A 22,355-nucleotide genomic window follows, 5' to 3' on the forward strand; every position below is an offset into this window, starting at 1 on the left:
GATTTTTGTGCAATAAAACGTTCTTTGCATTTTACATATCTACACATCTAGTACTGTATTTTTTGCTATATAAGATAAGCCTTAACAGTAATTATAATTGGAAGTCTAGTATACACTACATGCAAGTCCTCTACATTTGGTTGTGTGTGTGTGCGTGCAAAAAACCCCATGAAACTCTTCTACCAAATGAGGCAGAACTCCCAAACTGCGAAGAGGAAAAAAACCTCTTATCATTAGGAAATGCAGAATTACTGAGTATATAGACAAACAGCAACCTATCAACTGAAATGAAACCACTATATAAATTAGAACATGCCCATTAGAAATCCTGATTCATGATTTGCTGACATGCTGAATTTTCTGATGTCCTATGAATCCAAATCTGTTGGCAAACCAGGTACCATTTAAAATAGATGTCTGTAAAACATAAAATCTTTTTTTAAAAAATACGGGACTAACAGTCCACAATGGAACTTAAAATATTTGAAATCTCAAGTCAAATTGAAACTTGACTTCTCTTAGAAAAAAAGATGTTTAAAACCCCCGGAAAATCTAATTGAAGCTGAACAAGATCTGCAGTTCTGCATAATATATGTTCATGTATTACAGCATCCATAAATCTACTAGAAAAATACGCTGCTAAGCAGATCTAACTCAAATCAAAGTAATCCATGATGTAAATAACTTATACCTTAAGTAATCAGAGTTTAGCAACACTAAATTAATTTGATTTTGCAGTTCATTAACTCATAGCAGTAAACACAGACAGAATTTGTACCTCAGTGTAGATCACTTCCATGTCACAGTTTGATTTCTGATGTAACTAATGGTTATACTCAGAATGCAATTATTCTCAACCACTCAATCACTTTTTTCTCAACACTGATGTCTATCAATGATACTGGCACATGACTTTCAATTTAATCAAGGTCTTTTAAACTGTACAGTATGCAGCTGCTTCAACAGCAGAATATGTGGGAACCACTCCATGCCACTTGAGCAAGAAACTTGTTTATTTCCTTATGAAAATGGAAATAACAATAAGCAATAGACAGATATTTATCCTTATATAAAGAAAAAGCTATTCAAACAAAAAGCTTTATCTTATTTAACATGTGATTCTACCCTTTTGCCCCAATGCATGCAGCTTCTAAATCTTATATTCAAAAAAGCAACCAAATTGCATGGAAATCTGTTATATTCCTCTTCTCAGAGCAAAGAAGTCTAGATATAAATCCAGTATCGCATGGAAGGAAAAGTTAACAACTCTTCAGAGATGGACAAACCACTGCCCAATGTCAGGTAGCTCCACAGGAGACTGAACGCAAGACAGAAAACTTTTGCTCATGTGTGTGAAAAAAGTAATCAAAACCCCATAAATATTTTTAAGTGCTCTAGAAGGAATATCCTGTCTCTCTGCAAGGCCATAATAACGTCAGCTACTAGCCTTCCCTATGTTTTCTTTAAAAATGAAAGAAAACTGAATGGTTGCCACTGTAAGGCCTTATCCATCGCTTTACCTGCAGCAACATCAATTCAAATCCACAGAATCTACAGAATAAGTGCTTGACCTTAAAGAATGAAAAATTAGTATTTCACAGGATCACAATGCAAACACAGAAACACCACATGAACATACCTCTTTTTTGGTAAATGCTATTAGAACAGTCAGTAGTACCCGGGTAAACTTGACTCTGCTGAACACAGCTAAACACTGCTGATGCTGTAATAAAATATGCTGCAAATTACTATGCCGTACACATTAAATCCTGAAACTCACTAAAAAAAACTTTTATAGATTTATTGAAGCATGCTCTCTAGTCTTAAAAATGTTATCTAGTATGATTCTGAAGAAAAATTACAGAATTTATAGAAGAAATCTGTACTGCTGTCAGAAAAGCACTAACACAAAAAATACTAAGATAATTTTAGTAAAGCACAACCACTAGCTGTACAGCTATTTCTCATGCAAATGCCATTCAAATCTCAGCTTAACTAAACAACCACAAATTATTAAACTAATTTTCTCTCCTTTTTGCTGAAGATTTATGTTAAAAGTAGTTTCTGTAGAAAATAACATTACTGGGAAAGGAAACCCACACCTTTTCTAAATCAGCCACATTGACTACATCAATTACCGCTTTTTCCTGGAAGGAGCTACACTGCTTTCCCCTTCTCCTCCTACCTTCTCCCTTGCCAGTGAGGCTGCCAGCAGCAGTAAAAGCTGCTGGGAAGGAACTGAGGGAAGAAGGTAGAGGAAAGATAAGACCACCTACTTTGCTAATGGCTTTTTCTTGAGAGGTAGGTGCATAAATGGTAGAACTGCAGCAGATCCCAATTCTGCCATTGGGATCCATCCAGAACTCTATCCCTTCAAAGCATAAAAGCCTACCTGCTAGCCTGAGATTTGCTCAGGGCCATGTCTAAGCAGTTTACATACAACAGGAGTAGCAACACCGGTGACAGGCATTTCTCACAAGCTGTTAACTATTGATTAAAGTAATGATGCATTAATTCATGAAATCCAGAAAAAAAAAAATAAGCAATTCATTACTTCAAGTTCAACTTCTGGGTCTCTCTCTTCTCCTTGTCGACTTCGAGTACTCTAGAAGGTAAAGGAATTTCAAATAACTTATTAGAAATTGAAAAGGGAAATCACTGATAAAATCCCTTTACTCTCTCCAGAACATCCATCCATAAAGTAACCCTAAAAATCACTTCAAAAGTGATTTTTGTTCAAAACCTCTTAATATATAATCTAGGTACTTGAATGATCCAAGACTCTCCTATGGTAGTAAGATCTATCTCAGTCCACTCTGCAAATAGACAAGGAAATTGTATGAACATTTTATATTGTAAACTATGGTAAAGGAAGAGTAAGTGACTTCTTTAACATCACATAGTATCTGCATAAAAGCCAGAAGTTAAACGCACACTTTCAGTGTCGCCTTCTACATCATGATTCCTCCTATTACTAATGAAGCAACTATTAGAAAAGTGTTCTGAAAAGTCTGAAGACTGCAGCATCTTCACCTAGGAGGCAAACTACCAGCACGTTCCACAAATCATTATGGCAGTTCTTCAAAAAAACCCCACCATTTGATGACACAAAACCACAGCATTCTTCATTATCCAACTACCTTCCCCAAACCTATGTTAAGTACACTTGAAGTACAATCGACAAGGCAAACATGAGAAAAATACCTTCACTCGTCTTTGCATGTCATCTTCTACATCTTTTAGCATACCTGGAAAAATCAGGGTACAATTAAAAGCTGAGAAGCATTGCTAGGTACAGCTACACCACTCAGACGAAAACAGTTTTGAGGAGAAATCAAGTTGTGAAGTGCTTTACATATCCATTAGCCAAAGACCAGACAAAAAATATTCTTGTGAGGGATGGCGGGGATGTCTTGCAACAATAGGTAAATCAGAGTATAGGCTGACTGATCCAAAGCTAAAGTGTTCAGAAATTTTCTAAAAATAATCAATAGAAAGCTCAAATGTGTATCAAAAGGCTCACATACATATGTATGTATCTAATAACATACGTACTCATAGCTTTAGAACTACTAGATTGCTTTTTCCTCAAAAGCAATCTGTTTAGATCACAACAAACTGTCAGGCAGAGAAGCAGAATTCAAGCAGTCCTGGATGAGCTCACTCACACCCAGCCACCTAAGTGGCACATCTAAAAGCACTTTCTCTGTTTCTCAGTCATTTAACAAATAAACAGCTGAATCTTTTCTTCAAGGAAAAATAATTTGATCTCTCTTCTTACCAAGCCACCGATTCATTAGGTTTGGTTTAGAGCCATTAACATGCTCAAAAGAGAAAGAAACTGACGGACAGATACAGAGAAAACACAAACTGTACCTGTAACTCTAAGATCAGTCACACTGTTGGCCATTTTAAATCCGTAAGTCATTGACTGAAAATCTTCCTAAAAAATAAAAATCAAAGCAGCAATATGTAGTGAAATATAAACAAGTTGGGGTTTGGGGTTTTCTTTTTGTTTAGTTTGTTGTTGGGTTTTTTTATCTCCTTGTTTTGTTGGTTTTTTTTTATTTTGGGGTGCTTTTGTTTAACTACACCAAGTATAAAAGTCTGATTTTATTCTGTACAACTGAATACACCTATGGTTTGGGTGACTTTCCTGCCCAAATCCAGCTTGGGGTAATTATTTTCTGCATAAATCCTTAATACCAGTATGCCCTTCATATTTTCATCAAGTGCCACCCTATCAAAATGTTACAAGAACTAGGGATGCAAAGTACTATTTAACCAATGCTAAATATAGGCAGCAAGAAGTGACTTGTCCAAGTTCAGATGAAACAAAAACTGCTCTGAGCATGTAAAACCAGACTCTGATTCCACTGCTAGATGGGCATTTCAGACAAAAGACAGCCATGGTTATCTCAAGTAGAACAAAAATATTAAACAGGAAGAAAACCACAAGTAAAAATGATTTCAAATGGTTAGCTTCTTGAGTAAAATATTTATGTGACTCCAATACTCAAGCAAAATACAGAAAAGAGCACTCAATACCTTCACTGAAGAAAATTGCATTTTAAAGAGTTCAAGTATAATACCTTTAGGAGGATGAACTGCTACTCCTACTGTATCCTTGAATCAAACAGTAATAAATTTCTCTAATATACTGTTTTATTTGCATTATGGAGCCTACATATAATGCTACATATATAACCACAGGAGATAAGGAAACACATACCTCCTCAAAAACAGCTGCTTTGTTAACCTTTTCTCTGGCAATATCACAGATTTTTAGGATCCCTAGAGCAAAAGCCTTCATAGCAGGATCTTCTATGAAGTCTGGATTATGAATGTAAAGGCAAGTGAACACCGTCTGTGCCAAGGAATGTCCCTCTAACCATGTTATCTAGGGAAAAGAAAATTAAATATTTTACTCATGACAGCCAAGTCCTCATTTTTATATCTCCATTCTTTTTCCATCCCACTGTGCTTCAGTGAGTCATTAAGGAAGTCCCTATCATGCCAACCTTCCATCTATCAAAAAAGGGCAAGAGGTCTCTCAGCCTTTAACCTTGGTCAATGTGCAGGCTGTGGCAGGCACTAAGTTACTAAACCCTGTTAACGCTAACAAATTTGGATGTTGGCTAAACCTCTTCCACAAAGTTCGGGTCTCATTTCTGTGACTTAGACATGACATTAAGTTAAGAGAATATCAGATTTATAAGATTCCTCTACATAAATACTGAATGAAAAGTACTAGTGGCTATGAAACAACTCATCAATATTCTGCATGTTCTCTTCTACAATTTATAGCTTCTTTTCACGATCCCCTCTCTCTTCTGCTTTCATGCTGCTTTAAGCTGCAGCGAAAGCTTCAGTAATTTAAGCAATTATTTCTATCCTGAAATAGCATAAAACACAGTAGGATCAGATTTTTAATACGACCGTTGTCCCTTTTCAAAAAAAAAAAAAAGGGGAGGGAGCAGATGAAATATGTTACACCATAACACACACACAGTGCCTTTTACATGTCTTTTTGGACTAAATTAATTTGAAATATTGTTTTAAAACCCAAATAAATGTTATTGATGTTATTTTAAAGAGTAACTGAAAATAATTTGTATCATTTACTGAGGAAATTAAGAAATATACATAGAAAAAAAATCACAATTAACAAATAACTGATAATTCACTTATTTCCTTTCTAAAGGGATTTAGGCATTTTCTTTTCTTTCTTCAAAATACCCCTGAAAGCTCAGTCAGTATTGGCTGTACAGGAATGAGCAAGAGCGTGCTGTAGGTTAGTGCACAGTCGCTTTTCAACACAGTCAAACACCAATACAGAGCAGGCAGTCAGATACCATACATTTAAAAAACACAAATTACAAAACCTTTTTACATTATTCAAAATTCTACCAGTTTTCTTCCATTATGATTTGTTATAATAAAAAATCCAAAAATCAAAATTATGCCTCTTATAATAGACAATGCAAGTACCTAAATGGAAATCAAAATACTAAGTATGCACTTTCTGCCTGGTGAATCTTTTTTCTTGAGTTCTACCATTTTTTCTTTTTTTAAACTGGATTAAAGGATCACCCTTTGAAAGCAAAAACATCTAACATTAAAAGCAGAGAAATGCTTACCAAACAACAAAAACAGGTATCCATTATTCCGACCAGCTCAGGTGAAGTGAGATCCTTTATTTTAATGGTGCCATCCTTCGGAAAAAAAGAAAGAAAAAAATCTAAAGACTATGGAAGCCTATAGGCAAAATCCAACTTACTATTTGTACAGCCAAGAAAGCAATTACAATTTGGTTAAGACTTCAGAATATTTGGATACCACTAGCTTTATTGAAGAGCTTCATAATGTGCCTCAAATTCTGAAAACCTTCCCTGCATTGTGTTGAACACTGACCAAACATAAAGCTATTCAAAGAGAAAGACATAAAGCTATTCAAAGAGAAAGCTAAAATAAAATTTATGATTTATGAGTAGCCAATGTAAGTTTAATACCAGTTAACAATCAATACTTAAACCACAAAACAGTAAGTATAGTCATAATAAAGACTGAACAAGGAAAAATACGCAGGACCCGTTCTTTGAAGACTGCTTTTTGCACTGCAGATACTTGTAGAGTTTTACTGCCTTTGAGGTCAAGACCAAGAAGGCAGCAACTCCACTTCTGTCATTTTATTTGTTCGATGTATGCAATTCTCCATACATACTACACGACTTAGCCAATATTTTACACAGAATTCTCTTAGTCCATTCAAAACCCAGTTTATGGTAAAAAAATATTTTTTCCCCTGTGAATGCATTATTTTTTCCAAAATAACAGAAAGTCTTTCAACCTCCCTCCCCAACTTTATCTTGACCATGCATCAAAAGTTAATCATTACTGTCAATGTTGTTAAATTAGCCAGCTTCTGCTCAATGCTAATGAACTGATAGTTTCATTAAGTGTTAATTTCCAGCTTTTGTAAGGAAGCTCATTTCCATTCAGCTTAAAGAGACACTACCCAATACATCTTCATATAAAAGATGCATTTTCGGGAAGCACAGGGTCATTTGCAAAACCATTTCTGAAATTTATTTATTTAAGGTATCAATACCAAACAATTTCACAGTACTTCTCACTGGACGAGTTAGCATCATTGTGGTAATACAGGTAACAAAAAAGGTAAACATCACAAGCTATTTCTTACTTAACTATCCAAAATAAAAAATAAAAAAATCAATTTTAAGTAAAGATTGAAAACATTTTCAATTGTGCTTAACTGCAATTTGATAAAACTACATCATGCTTTTACAGACAGTGTAGGCAAAACCTGGAAAGTCACGCATACCTTAATAGCTTGCTCAAAGTTAAGAACCTTTCTGTTAACTTGGTTTCCAATCATACCAGCATCCATCTTGGGATCCATCATTTCAATAGCAGACATGGCTTCAAAAAGACCAAAACTAAGAACACCAAAAAAAAAAATATTCAGAATGTAATTATTTTATATAAAACAGTCTTCCTCCACAAACCAATGTAAAAGAACATACGATGACGAACTGAGTACACTCACTACAGACAGTTCTGGTGTCTGCACACCGGGTAAATGACCCTGCTTTGGGACAACATCACTACAGACAATAAGATAAGGTATGTGAACTGATTTTCAGAGATTATTGTTTTCAGGAATTTGAGGATCTCTCAACAATGGAGTAACCAAATAGATACCTAAAAGAAAACTCTAAGCCTTTTTTTAATGCTGAAGTACACTCCTGAGACAAATATGGCATTACTGAATCTATGTACACTTTTTTCTAGACAACTCATTAAAGATCACATAACATAATAAACTCGTATTAACTGAACAGACTGTTATTATGCTCCATCCAAAAACCCAAGTAAGATACGTCCCCCACAAACTAATGACAATATACATGACACAAACTGACAATAACATACATTTAATATACCAACTTTGATTAAAATGGGCATGTTAAGAAAACTGATATAAAAAAACCCCAGCATGTGACAATGGATTACTTGTAGTCAGGGCATAAAACCTTGCAGGAGAACTACACCAAATGAAGACTGGCCTACAGAAGAATGGATATATTGCCTCACCTTTGTTACATACAATATTCATCAGAACTGCTGCACAAGCCTTTATTATATAAAATAGGTTATTGTGTGTGGCACATTCTAATTCTGAAACGGGTATTTGCTCTGAAATGCTCTTATGTATAAAATTATACCTCAAAAATGTGCTTTGATTCTGCTGAGTAACTACTCAGTGACATCCTTACACACGTTTTTAAGCAGGTTTGCATTTAATAGTGTGCTTCTATTTTCTGAGTTTTAAGTAAGCACTTTTCTCTTTATGGAAGTGAATGGACTCATGTGGCTAAACTCACGTGCTATAAACTGCTAAACTACATTGATCAATTGAAAACATAATGTTACACTGGTTCCATAAGAAATGTTCAGTACTCATAGAGATGCATCATACACATGCTGCTGAGGACAAATGATGTGCTGAATACTTCAACTATTTTATTTAAAGCAAAAGTTTAAAAAAGCTTCGTTGATACTGCATGGCTTGCTTATTAGTAAACATTAACAAATTTGCACTAATCCTACCTGAAAACCAGAACTATCCCACAGGCATACTTACAGCTTGTCATGAAGCAGCTCTCCTAACTTCAGTTCTACAAAGGAACAGAACAGGATAAATAATTAGAATCACTGTTCTAGTGCAACCTTTCCAGGATAGTCTTGTCTCTCACCAAACTCCTTTATGCTAAGAGAGAACAAGGTGTGGGAAGCAGACCAGACATTTCTACTCCACCTTCATTTGCTTTTATTTACAACGCGCTTTCAAGACTGAAAGGCTAAAAAACTCCCAGTTTTTCCACAGTCTTTCCTCATCCCTCTCTGTTATACCAACTGTTAAAGGGTTTCAGAATCACCAAGTAGTAGCATCTGAATAGCCTGCAACACAGGATGGCAGTTTTCTGTGCTCCTTTATGCAGACATCTAATTTTTTCCAGGGGAGTTTATATCGAAAGACTTGCTTTTCCTCATTACTTTTAATGAAAATTTTAGATGTACTCGATGTGTACACAAACAGTATATGACTATTATACAGGAATTGTTTGACGGCATAAGGAAATTCTGTTTATCATTATGTAATATTGTCTGCTGTAACTTGCAGTTTTATTCTTATTTTTCCCTAACGTCATCACAAAATCAGTTGGAAAAAAATAAAGTCCCTGTCACGGTAAACTAGCACTAATATCTAATAACAACAAAGGTGCCTATTTAAATGGACACAACTGCTTCCCCCTGACTGATATGCACTGCATCTCCTCCGAAGCTCGATCTCGTTAAAAAGATGAAAAGTGAGGCACTGACCAATTAAATGAATACATCATTGGACACTATAGTTCCAAAAACGTACAGGGAAAAACAGAGTGTTGATTCTGCATGGATGAATGAGGTTTCCAGTTGCCAGAAGACATAGGAAGAAATTTTTGCAAAGAAAAAACACAGGTGTAAAAATGCATAAAATGAAAAAACGTAACTTAAAAAAGGTATTTATGTAATCTGGAAAAGAAAGCAAGGCGAGGTTCTTCTGACATTTCCAACCTCAGAGATAGGTTAATCACAGGGAAATACAGAATCAATGTAGTCCATTGTCCTGGTTCCGGTGGGGATAGGGTTAACTTTTCCTGGTATTCCATGCCATGTGAGCCACGCCCACCCTGAGCTGCCGGGGGGAGCGGCGGTTCCGTAATCGCGTTTGTATATTCCCCTATCCGTGTTGTTGTTGTTGTTGTTGTTGTTGTTGTTGTTTGCCTGTTCCCTTTGCTGTTCTATTAAACTGCCTTTGTCTCAACCCAAGAGTCTTGCCTTTTCTTACGATTCTTCCTGTGTTTGGAAGGCACGAGCGAGCGACACGTGGTTCTTTGTTGCCGTCTGAGGCTAAACCACGGCAGTCCTTTTTGGCGCCCAACGTGGGGCTCGAAGGGTTGAGATAACGACAGAATCCAACTAGAACGTGGAAAAAACGGTTTTGGTTTTTTTTTTGTATGCATTTATTTTATTAGGTAAGTAGTCACTGGTCATCATGTTGCTTGGTTTGTTCTCATGGCTGTGTTACATAAATTCCTATATGGCTTATGTACTCCCTGCGATGCTGTTTACCATGTCTGGAACAGGGATGAGGATTATCATTCTGCTGTCCTGTGCGATATCTGTTTATGATATGATAACATCACTGTTCAGACGGCTATTTTGGGGTGTTTATGCGGTTTTGCTGTCCTGTCCGTACATTGGACACCGTCTCTCAGAATTTGTTAATAATTTCCCCAGCCCTTTTGCCTCCCTTTTCTCCTTCGGGTCAGGTATGACAGCTTTTGAGAATTTTGAATATCCTTGGGATACTCAAACTAGCGTGTTCGTAGTGCTATGTCTCCTGAATACGTTCCAGGTCTTGTTTAGGGTTAAGCGACTATTTAAGACTACCACCCGGAGATCTGCTCCGAGGCTGGATAGTCAGGGGTGGCATGGCATGTGGGAGAGCATGGGCAGGTACCTAGAGAACTACTCACCTCCAATGGTCTGGGACTTCACCCCTGAACAATTACAGGACCCTGATAAAGTGGTAGAATATTTGAAGGGAAAATGCTGTGGCTATTCTAGAGAGGCACAACTCACCGCGCTGTGCTGGGCCCTGGCCAGTATCTACCAGGCACTGCTCAGAATTATGCAGCACCCTCAAGGGGAAGAGATGGAAACCAGACCTGCGGCGGCCCCTGCGGCTGCTGCAGCCCCTGCTGCAGCCCCTGCGGCGGCCCCTGCGGCTGCTGCAATCCTTGCGACGGACACTGCGGCTACTGCAATCCTTGCGACAGACACTGCGGCTACTGCAACCCCCGTGGTAGCCACTGCCACTGAACCAGGGAACCAACCCGTGCCGGTATCAGTTGCCCCCATACAAAAGAAGAAGTACACAAAGAAATCAGTTCGCTTAGTAAGAGATGATGATGAACCAGGGCCATCACGAGAGCAGGAGGAAGAGGCAGAACCAGAGATAATTACTCGATCCCTATCCTTGAGTGAGCTGCGGGATATGCGAAAAGATTTTAGCCGACTTTCAGGCGAGCACATTGTCACCTGGCTGCTCCGGTGCTGGGATAATGGGGCCAGTAGCCTGGAATTAGAGGGTAGGGAGGCCAGGCAGCTGGGATCCCTGTCTAGGGAAGGCGGCATTGACAAGGCGATCGGGAGAAAGACCCAAGCCCTCAGCCTCTGGAAACGACTCCTGTTAGGCGTGAGGGAGAGGTACCCCTTCAGCGAGGATGTTGTATGTCAGCCAAGCAAGTGGACTACCATGGAAAGAGGTATCCAGTACCTGAGAGAATTAGCCGTGCGGGAGATGATTTATTATGACTTGGACAATGCAGACTTACCCACAGACCCTGATGAGGTGCGATGCACAAGGCCCATGTGGCGGAAGTTTGTACGGAGCGCACCATCGTCATATGCCAACTCCCTGGCAGTAATGGAATGGAAAGGTGAAGAGGGACCAACGGTGGATGAGGTAGCTGGCCGGCTCCGGCGATATGAAGAAAGTCTCTCTTCCCCCCTTGTCTCAGCTGTGGAGAAACTGTCGCGGAAGGTCCAGCAACTTGAAGAGAATATGTCCTACTCCCCACCTGCACGGGCCAGCATCTCAGCTATTAGAAGCAGGCATTTCCCCACTCAAGAGAGAGAGTACAGAGGGTACACACCACGAGGCACCCTGTGGTTCTACCTGCGGGACCACGGAGAGGACATGAGGAAGTGGGACGGACAACCTACTTCGATCCTGCGGACACGGGTACAGGAGTTGCAAGGAAGGACAACCACAAAAGGGGATCCCTCCAGGAAAAGTGCCGCCCCAGTTTCCAGTGGGCCGTTCCCCAGACAAAGCAGAAGGCTTGATCTTGCTTCTGATCCTCTTGAAGGAACTTCCAAGTCATTTATGCAAGAAGTGAGTAATGGATACTATGACCAGTATTAGGGGGGCCCTGCCTCCGGCCAGGTGGAGGAAAGGGATAACCGGGTTTATTGGACGGTGTGGATTCGATGGCCTGGCACATCAGACCCACAGGAGTATAAGGCTCTAGTGGACACGGGTGCGCAGTGTACTTTAATACCATCAAGCTATAGAGGGGCAGAACCCATTTGTATTTCTGGGGTGACAGGGGGATCCCAAGAGTTGACTGTACTGGAGGCAGAAGTGAGCCTAACTGGGAATGAGTGGCAAAAGCATCCCATTGTGACTGGCCCAGAGGCTCCATGCATCCTTGGTATAGATTACCTCAGGAGAGGGTATTTTAAGGACCCAAAAGGGTACCGCTGGGCCTTTGGCATAGCTGCTTTGGAGACAGAGGAAGTTAAACAGTTGTCTGCCTTGCCTGGTCTCTCAGAGGATTCTTCTGTTGTGGGGTTGTTGAGGGTCAAAGAACAACAGGTGCCGATTGCTACCACAACGGTGCATCGGCGGCAGTATCGCACTAACCGAGATTCTCTGATTCCCATCCATGAGCTGATTCGTCAACTAGAGGTTCAAGGAGTGATCAGCAAGACTCGCTCACCCTTTAACAGTCCCATATGGCCGGTGCGAAAATCTAATGGAGAGTGGAGGCTAACTGTAGACTATCGTGGTCTGAATGAAGTCACGCCACCGCTGAGTGCTGCTGTGCCGGACATGCTAGAACTCCAGTACGAACTGGAGTCCAAGGCAGCCAAGTGGTATGCCACGATTGATATAGCGAATGCATTTTTCTCAATCCCTTTGGCAGCAGAGTGCAGGCCACAGTTTGCTTTCACTTGGAGGGGCATCCAATACACCTGGAATCGACTGCCCCAGGGGTGGAAACACAGCCCCACCATTTGCCATGGACTGATCCAGACTGCACTGGAACAGGGTGAAGCTCCAGAACATCTGCAGTACATTGATGACATCATTGTATGGGGAAACACAGCAGAAGAAGTTTTTGAGAAAGGGAGTAAAATAGTCCAAATCCTTCTGAACGCTGGTTTTGCTATAAAGCGAAGTAAGGTCAAGGGACCTGCGCAGGAGATCCAGTTTTTAGGAATAAAATGGCAAGATGGACGCCGTCAGATTCCAATGGATGTGATCAACAAAATAGCAGCTATGTCTCCACCAACTAGTAAAAAGGAAACACAGGCTTTCTTAGGTATTGTGGGTTTTTGGAGAATGCATATCCCAGATTACAGTCAAATTGTAAGCCCTCTGTATCAAGTAACCCGGAAGAAGAATGATTTTAAATGGGGTCCTGAGCAACGACAAGCTTTTGAACAAATCAAACAGGAAATAGTCCATGCAGTGGCCCTGGGGCCAGTCCGGGCAGGACAAGATGTTAAAAATGTGCTCTACACCGCAGCCGGGGAGAACGGCCCTACCTGGAGCCTCTGGCAGAAAGCACCAGGGGAGACTCGAGGTCGACCCCTAGGGTTTTGGAGTCGTGGATACAGAGGATCCGAAGCCCGCTACACTCCAACAGAAAAAGAGATATTGGCAGCATATGAAGGGGTTCGAGCTGCTTCGGAAGTGGTTGGTACAGAAGCACAGCTCCTCTTAGCACCTCGACTGCCGGTGCTGGGTTGGATGTTCAAAGAAAGGGTCCCCACCACACATCATGCAACCGATGCTACATGGAGTAAGTGGATTGCACTGATCACGCAGCGAACTCGAATGGGAAACCCCAGTCGCCCGGGAATTCTGGAAGTGATCATGGACTGGCCAGAAGGCAAGGATTTCGGAATGTCACCAGAGGAGGAGGTGACGCGTGCAGAAGAGGCCCCACCATATAATAAACTGCCAGAAAATGAGAAGAAATATGCCCTGTTCACTGATGGGTCCTGCCGTATTGTGGGAAAGCATCGAAAGTGGAAGGCTGCTGTGTGGATTCCTACACGACGGGTTGCAGAAGCCAGTGAGGGACAGGGTGAATCGAGCCAGTTTGCAGAGGTGAAGGCTATTCAGCTGGCTTTGGACATTGCTGAGCGAGAAAAATGGCCAGTACTTTATCTCTACACTGACTCATGGATGGTGGCAAATGCTCTGTGGGGGTGGTTACAGCAGTGGAAGCAGGGCAACTGGCAGCGCAGAGGCAAACCCATCTGGGCTGCTGACCTATGGCAAGATATTGCTGCCCGGATAGAGAATCTGGTTGTGAAAGTACGCCATGTAGATGCCCACGTACCAAAGAATCGGGCCACGGAGGAACATCAGAACAACCAGCAGGTGGATCGGGCCACTAGGATTGAAGTGGCTCAGGTGGATCTGGACTGGCAACATAAGGGTGAACTATTCATAGCTCGGTGGGCCCATGACTCCTCAGGCCATCAAGGGAGAGATGCGACATATAGATGGGCTCGTGACCGAGGGGTGGACTTGACCATGGACACTATTGCACAGGTCATCCATGAATGTGAGACATGCGCTGCGATCAAACAAGCCAAGCGTTTGAAGCCTCTTTGGTATGGAGGGTGATGGCTGAAATACAAATATGGGGAGGCCTGGCAGATTGATTATATCACGCTGCCACAAACCCGTCAAGGCAAGCGCTATGTGCTCACAATGGTGGAAGCAACCACTGGATGGCTGGAAACATACCCTGTGCCCCATGCCACTGCCCGGAACACTATCCTGGGCCTTGAAAAGCAAGTCCTGTGGCGACATGGTACCCCAGAGAGAATTGAGTCGGACAATGGGACTCATTTCCGAAACAGCCTCATAGACACCTGGGCCAAAGAGCATGGTATCGAGTGGGTGTATCACATCCCCTATCACGCCCCAGCCTCTGGGAAGATAGAACGATACAATGGACTGTTAAAAACTACACTGAGAGCAATGGGTGGTGGGACTTTCAAACACTGGGATACGCATTTAGCAAAAGCTACCTGGCTAGTTAACACCAGGGGATCTAACAATCGGGCTGGCCCTGCCCAATCAAAACTTCCACGTACTGTAGAAGGGGATAAAGTCCCCGTAGTGCACATGAAGAATATGCTAGGGAAGACAGTCTGGGTTAGTCCTGCCTCAGGCAAAGGCAAACCCATCCGTGGGATTGCTTTTGCCCAAGGACCTGGGTGCACTTGGTGGGTGATGCGGAAGGATGGGGAAGTCCGATGTGTACCTCATGGAGATCTGATTTTGGGCGAGAATAGCCAATGAATCAGATTGTGTGCTGTTAATTGCTAAGTAACACTGTCACTGTATGTCCTCATTGCTATCAGTTGTACTACAAGTAAGGCACAGGGGTGATGGGATAAGAACTGATCTCAGCAGCCGGCGCCCAGCAGTTTCCTCAAGATCTACATCTTCAGCCTACAGACTGCGTGCATGAGCCACACCAGGTGCACCAGTCACAAGCTCCGAAAAATACAGCATGCAACAGACCAGCACCACCCAGCATCTCACCTGCCCTGAGAGACTGTTCTAACAGATGGAGCCCAAAGCCGTGGATTAAAAGAACTCAACGGACACCTTGGAGGGATGACCCATAAACTAAGGGTATTATATGTGTGTATATATATATATATATAACAGGGGAAAGTGGTGGCAATTCATTGGAACCTGCTGGGCATGGCATAGATGGTATGGAATAAGGGGTGGATAATGTCCTGGTTCCGGTGGGGATAGGGTTAACTTTTCCTGGTATTCCATGCCATGTGAGCCACGCCCACCCTGAGCTGCCGGGGGAGGGGGCAGGAAGTTGCTGCTTAAAAGCGGGCTGGGGCGGCCTGGGTCCGGCTGGCAAGCGGCGAGCGGCGGGGGAGCGGCGGTTCCGTAATCGCGTTTGTATATTCCCCTATCCGTGTTGTTGTTGTTGTTGTTGTTGTTGTTGTTGTTGTTGTTGTTTGCCTGTTCCCTTTGCTGTTCTATTAAACTGCCTTTGTCTCAACCCAAGAGTCTTGCCTTTTCTTACGATTCTTCCTGTGTTTGGAAGGCACGAGCGAGCGACACGTGGTTCTTTGTTGCCGTCTGAGGCTAAACCACGGCATCCATTCATCTGGAGCTTGAACCTGGCTCAAACTGTTGCTTAAAACACCTCAACGAACTATGCTTAGTCCTCCAAAGGATTCCAAGTTTTCTCAGAACACAAGCAGTACAACTCACCTCTACAAGCTTCTTCAAAATCCTGTGTTATATCTATCCAGCTTGTATTACTCTTTTCCATCTTGTCAGGCATCCCGAGTTCCCATCCTGAATCATCATCTTCTACTGAAGCTTTCATCACCATGATACAGCACCTTTAAATCTGTGTCAGAGACACTGCACGTTATGCACAAATTAGAGATAAGTGCTTCATGGGAATAATTTTTTTTTTCTTTTCAAGAATCAGGTAAGAAACGGAGACTAACTAACCTGATTTCATTTAAAACAGCTACATTACATAAAACAGCTCAAACAACTTACTTATGAAAATACTTTAAGAAAAATAAGTTTTCTCATTCACTGATTCTCGAAGGCTAGCTTGTAGGCCATGAAACCTCAAAACGTCCTGGTTTGAGTGACACGGGACTAATTTCTCTTGCAATGCTTGGGAAAACTGCACTTTTAGAAGACTCTCTTGTCTGAATTCGTGAAAATAGTTACTTCTTAGCCAGCTAGTCTATGTGGGTTTCAAGGTCTCAAGTGTTTTTGAACCTTGCTAGCCACAGGGATGACGAGGAGCAAGACCTGGGCACTTGCCCCAGGCTGGCCAACAGGATTATTTCTTATTATTTCATGAACACCACATTCAATACAAATTATAAAGTTTTCCGTGTAGTTCTCACTCTCCCTTGATGGCGGCGGTCCAGAGAACTTCTTGGCCAGTGCTGGACCCCTGAGCTCTTCTCTTCCTCCTGAAACCATTGTGCTCGCAGAGTCTGACATTTGCTGCCCACTGCTGGGAGTGCACAGCTTCCTACTGATAGAACTGGCTGAGTTTAATCCTTGTATATTTTATATTGGTATTCGGATCAATACTGGCTCTTCAATATTATTAACATTAATTATTTAGTCTTATTCTATTAAACCTATTTATATTTCATCCCACGTGTTTCTTTGTTTTTCCCCAATTCCCCCTCCTGGGTAGGTGAGGGGTCATCGGCTGATAGAACAATTGCCTACATGACGATAAACTGTTATAATTTGACAATATATTTTGTCAAATCATAACAACTAAGGACAGCAAAACTTTAGCAGCAGAGAGCCATAATAAAGCGTATACTGTCAAATTGGAAATACAATGGGAAACACCGTCAGGTAATCATATCTTACAACAGATACAGATAGTACTTTTTTTTTGTTTTACACCATTAGAAATACACGTCCTCCAACTGCTCTGTTTAAGGAATCAAAAAGGGAACTGTAAAACTGACCACACACGTTTGCTATTTGTACAAAGAATATCCAAACAAATTTGTGAAAACGGGCTTATTTCCCCTGACTTCTTTAGTACAACAGTAATATCAAAATTACGGTAGCAACGTTAAGCAATGTCAGACCGGAATATAATTTTTAGACTTCACCCACTAGCTATTTCGAACTGTTTTTGTGCTTCTGCAATATCACGATACAGAGGGTCGACCCTGAAGAATTCTGTATTTTGGCAGTCGTCCTGCCTTGGGGACGCCAGCAATGCTGACCCTCCCCTTCCAGCAAGGGGCACCGACGGGCCCGCCGAGCTCCGCGCAGCTCCTTCAAAGCCCACACGGCGGCTGTAAACAAAGGCATTCCGTGACACGGGACCTCCGGGGGGTCGGTAATTAACAACAACGGGAGGGGAGGGGGGTATCAAACGGATTTTGAAAACCGTTCCAGGAGCCCCTTCTCCCAAGGAATGCCCCGTTCCCCCTCGACCCCCGTCATCCCTTCCCAGGATGCCGCAGGGCTCCGCGGCCTGGCAGGAGGAGGTGCATGGAAAAACGATTAAAATAAATGGAAATCACGCTTGAGATTTCAGACGTTAATGCCCGCGCTGCCAGAAACACACCCCACCCCCCTCCCCGCCGGGTTCGCCTCTTCCCGCATATCCCCCGTCCCCAAACCCGGCGCCGCCTCGGCACCACAGCTCACCGGGCGCTGCTACGGTACGCGGCCGGCGGGCAGCCCAACTCCCTCGGGCACAGCGAGCGGTCTCTCACTGACAAACCGGGCAACTCCTCCGCCCTGCCCGCCCGCCGCCGCCGCAGACTACCCCCCACGCTCCCCCTGCGGGGCTGGCTCTGCCTGGTCTCACTGTGGCACTCACCTGCCTCTTCCCACACCACCTTCCAGCTCCTTCCGACCCCCCAAACCTGCCTAGGCCACTGCCGCGCACGCGCTCACCACCCAACTCGCCTCGGGGCTTCCCGGCGCAGGCGCGGGGCTCCCCCCCCGCCCCTCCGCACCTGCGCATGCGCCTGCCGCCGCTGACGGCGCGGCGGGAGGGGGGAGGGAAAATGGCCGCCGCGTGCGCTTTGCAGCGTGAGGCAGGAAGGGGGTGAGGTGGCAGCTTCGCCGACCTCGGTGCTGGAGACCTGAGCCCCGCGTTGTGTGGGAGAGGCGGCAGAGCCCCGGGAGTCCCTCGGCACAGTGGGGGCTCGAGTACGTCTGGCTCGGGCTGGGAGGAGGAAGACCGAGCAGGGGCCCGAGGCCTGGCGACGTGTGGAGGCCGGGGCGCGCGGGCGGGATGGACCATGCCGCTCAGCGGGGGCGTAGAATCTGTCGCTAGGGCTGGCCCAGGCGATGTCGGTGGACCGCGGTAAGCGGTGGGCCGGCTCCGCCTCTGCAGGCAGCCGTAGAGCCCGCTCCCAGCCCGGCTGGCCCCTGGTGCCGGTCGGAGCCGGGTGAAGGTGTGGCGCTGTCTGCGGGGCTCGGGGGCCCTGGTGCAGCCGTGCGGGCCCCTCTGGTGGTTTGCCGAGTTTGAAGTGGCGAATTGAAGGCAGACCTGAGGCAATTTTTTCTTTTTTTCCTTCTGTGTCAGCGGTTTCCTCCTTCATTTTAGTGAAATATATCTGCTGGAGATTACCTGTGTTTCTGCAGAGTTTACTCATTATCTCTTCGGTGGGGGAGGAAGCCAGCCGACATGTCTAAGGGAACTGCGTTTTTAGAGCCATTTACAGTGGATTTGATCTTTATTAATTTTTTTCAAGAGTGCACAAACTGTTTCCAGCGTTTCTGGCAAAGATCAGAAATGGAAAAGTGGCTAATATGCTTTACTAATGAAATAGAGCCTAGCTTAAGTAGATGTTGCCTCCAAGGTTATAAGCAAGTAGACTTTAAAGTGAAAACGCTAACTTGACCCACCACCCTTTCTGTTCACCCTGCTCAAAGTACAGAGCATTTGTACTTGGAGGAAAAGCATGAGGAGAAAACTCTGTGAGCTCTTAAACCAACAACAGCACTTACTTTATCTGAAAGAATTTTTTTCAGTTCAATGGCTGTTGAAATATGGGGTGGTTCACAGCTGCAGTGTACTTAATTCCTGAGCTGATACAGAACTCTGTATGATAGACATCTTATAAAGGTAGCAAAGAGTAGATTGTGATTGTTGAACTTGATGGCGGTTAAAACATCTGTAAATGAAAGTTGGTTGTATCTTTTTTAATACAGAAAAGTGGTACCTGGCCCAGCGCCGTGCTCTGTAGGAAAGACTGTCTATTTTCTGGAGAATTCCATTTTTAAGTTCAAGAAAGAAGGGCTATAGCCCATATAATATTCTCTAACAGTCATTTAACTATGAAACAAACAAATCCAATATTTAATGAAAGTTAAGTTCTGAAAAGGTAGCGTATTTGGAGTTTGTCACACATGCTTGTGCTAGCAAGTACCTTTTTATGCTTCTGCGAGGGCTGAATGGTAGTGATTATCAGCTGGCTTTTGTGAAGTAATTGTGGCGATCTCAGTCCAGTTCTCAGTAGACCAATGTCCTAATTAGTTGTAAGCAATTATCACTTCTCTTGGCAAAAATACCAAGCATCAAAAATGAACAGCACGTTGGTTATGTGTGTGTGAAATAATCATAGCAGTTTCAGAAGTTAACACATGTTCACTGCAGTAACCCCTAAGCTGAGATCCTTTGCTTAGAGAACATGAAAGCACTTTAACCTGATACAGTACAATGAAGTTGTATGGAGCACTGATGAAGCATTGATGGAGCGCTGTTAAGGACTGATCTAATTTCTGGTACGTTATACTTGCATGGGAACATCCAGAGAAATAAAATTGCTTTTTACATAGTTTTAGGTTCCACACACGCAATTATTTTTGGGGGGATGGATTACAAAAGTTAAATAGTATTTAAAATGCCTTGGTGTATAATACAAAAGCATTTTTCTCAGTCAAGCACATACATGCAGGATCCACAAGGTAGTCCTCAATGTTAAGCAAAACAGAAAAGAAAAGCAACCTCCAGATAATTCTTGGTGGTTGTGTTCAGAGCATGTTGTGTGCTTCCTTCTGGGTGAAGTGGGAGTAGATTAAGAATAATGAAGAGCTTGCTTCAGTGTTAATTATGGAGTACCTTTGTTCCTGTAATACAGTAAGAGCACATCATCATATACTTGACTTAAATAGGCTGCTTTGTTTAAGAAGACTTCAGCTAAGCGTGTACTAGTTTAGGGTGTAGTCAGTTGAATGCTTATTATTTTTGTCTCCAAAATGACGTTACATTGAATTTTGAAGGTACTGATGTATTTTGTATGAGTTTGTAATACAGAGTGTCTATTTTTACTCTGTAGAAACACACACTAAAGCATTATGAATTTTTTAAGAATGCTTAAGAGGAGAAATGAGCAAACTTGTCCTCTACTGTTCAGCATAAGAAAAAATCCTGTAAAAGAAATGTTGACAGGCATAAGCAAAAGGGCATCTGCAGTCTTTGAAGTAGTGTATGCACAAAGGTTAGTTAAATCAAATGCAAAAACATAATTTACCGGTAAGTTTTGTATGTTTATAATGTATTCTTCTCATGGTCCGGATGCTATTCTTAAAACATGGTAAATAAATGGAAGCAGATTTAAAAGATAAGTCTCCTTCATTTGCTCTAACATCAAGGATCTTAAGTGTGTAGAGTTACATATTGACCTGTTTGTACAAAATCACATCATTTGTTTATCATTTTCTGAATAACAGAGAACCCGCCTCTCCCTTAAAGTGTCCTAAGTCTGTCGTGGGAAGAGAGGTCACCTGCTGCAAGTTAGTTTCAGTCAGCTTTCCCCCAAGAAGTAGGTATCTCTCTTGAAGATTATTATTTAGCTTTTGCCTTGTTTGACGTACAGCTGATTTTTCAGGAATTTACCATTGCTTTGGATGCCCTTGTTAATGGAAGTAATTGGTGCAGGGAGAAAAGGAAAATGGAGGTATGTGAAAGTATGCAAATACTTTCATAAATGGAAAGGTGACCTTCAGCTGGGCCAAAGTCTATTTTAATTCTTGCTGTTCTTTAATGTGCCTGTATATGAAGGAATTTACCATGGGCTATTCCAGAATAAGGGCCTGTTTAAAAACAAAACAACACGAAAAACTGCTCCACTTTGCATTTCGTAGTACTTAGGACAGCTTTGTCCTAATATAAGATGTCAAAATCTGGTGCAGTGATATAACTAAAAATGCCTATGGTAGTAATCAGGATATGAAGAAGTAGCAACATATTGCCCTTAGTGCACAAATTAAATGATACACGATTATTTATTTTTTTTTTTAAATTTCTGAGTATGTAGGTTCTCGTTTGACTGAAACACATGAGATTTGTTCTTGGTTTTGGTTTTTTGTTTTGTTTTAATATCCTGTATATATAAATTAAATGTGATTGTCAGTAGGTATATGGAAATAAATGTCTGACTTGGTATGAGCTTTTGAAACATGGTGCATCACTTTAGAAATGTGTCCCCTTCCAGCCCTCAAAAGTAACACCCACTCCTTCCCACCCCAATCCCCAGAATGCGTAGATGAAAATACCCACCAGGGTACAAATCTATATGGTGGGTTATTTCAATTGTAGTCTTACAAATGCAAGAATAGCCTAATGAACCACAGATGTGAAGCTGAACTGAAATGCTTTTGTATGCATTGAAACGCACACTTAACAGAGCACAAAAGATCTTCTCAAAGGTGAAAAAGAACAGGCTATGTTGGAAAAGTACCAAGGGTTCTGATGGTTAGGGAGGAATGACGTATCTAGAGATAAAGAGCCAAAACCAGATTCTCCAGTGTGTATGTGGAGACAGGCACTGGCTTTCAAATGAGGGAGTGTTTTAGAGTTAAGGAGAGCTGGTAGCCACGTTCATTATCTGGAACTGATGATACGTCC

The 22,355-nt window shown here is 42.3% G+C and overlaps 1 protein-coding gene across 4 annotated transcripts in view; it reads right to left on the minus strand.

Moving 5' to 3' along the window:
* The window catches only part of NAA35 (N-alpha-acetyltransferase 35, NatC auxiliary subunit), a 31,843-nt gene extending 13,388 nt beyond the window's left edge, over positions 1-18,455 (minus strand). For 2 of the 4 annotated variants that reach the window (XM_054186823.1, XM_054186819.1), the window contains exons 1-10: positions 18,315-18,455; positions 16,193-16,334; positions 8,669-8,702; positions 7,346-7,460; positions 6,141-6,215; positions 4,733-4,900; positions 3,877-3,943; positions 3,205-3,248; positions 2,555-2,605; positions 1,640-1,723 (exon numbers count right to left, since the gene is read on the minus strand). In XM_054186823.1, coding sequence (XP_054042798.1) covers positions 1,640-1,723; positions 2,555-2,605; positions 3,205-3,248; positions 3,877-3,943; positions 4,733-4,900; positions 6,141-6,215; positions 7,346-7,460; positions 8,669-8,702; positions 16,193-16,316 — 762 coding nt within the window. In that variant the 5' untranslated portion in view covers positions 16,317-16,334; positions 18,315-18,455. Of the gene's footprint in view, positions 1-1,639; positions 1,724-2,554; positions 2,606-3,204; positions 3,249-3,876; positions 3,944-4,732; positions 4,901-6,140; positions 6,216-7,345; positions 7,461-8,668; positions 8,703-16,192; positions 16,349-17,596; positions 17,786-18,314 lie in introns of those variants that run through there. The other 2 variants (XM_054186820.1, XM_054186821.1) reach the window with 2 other exon arrangements.
* Between the last annotated feature and the right edge of the window lie 3,900 nt (positions 18,456-22,355).

Source organism: Rissa tridactyla, chromosome Z (assembly GCF_028500815.1).
Source record: "Rissa tridactyla isolate bRisTri1 chromosome Z, bRisTri1.patW.cur.20221130, whole genome shotgun sequence".
In the NCBI taxonomy this organism is placed as follows: Eukaryota; Metazoa; Chordata; class Aves; order Charadriiformes; family Laridae; genus Rissa; species Rissa tridactyla.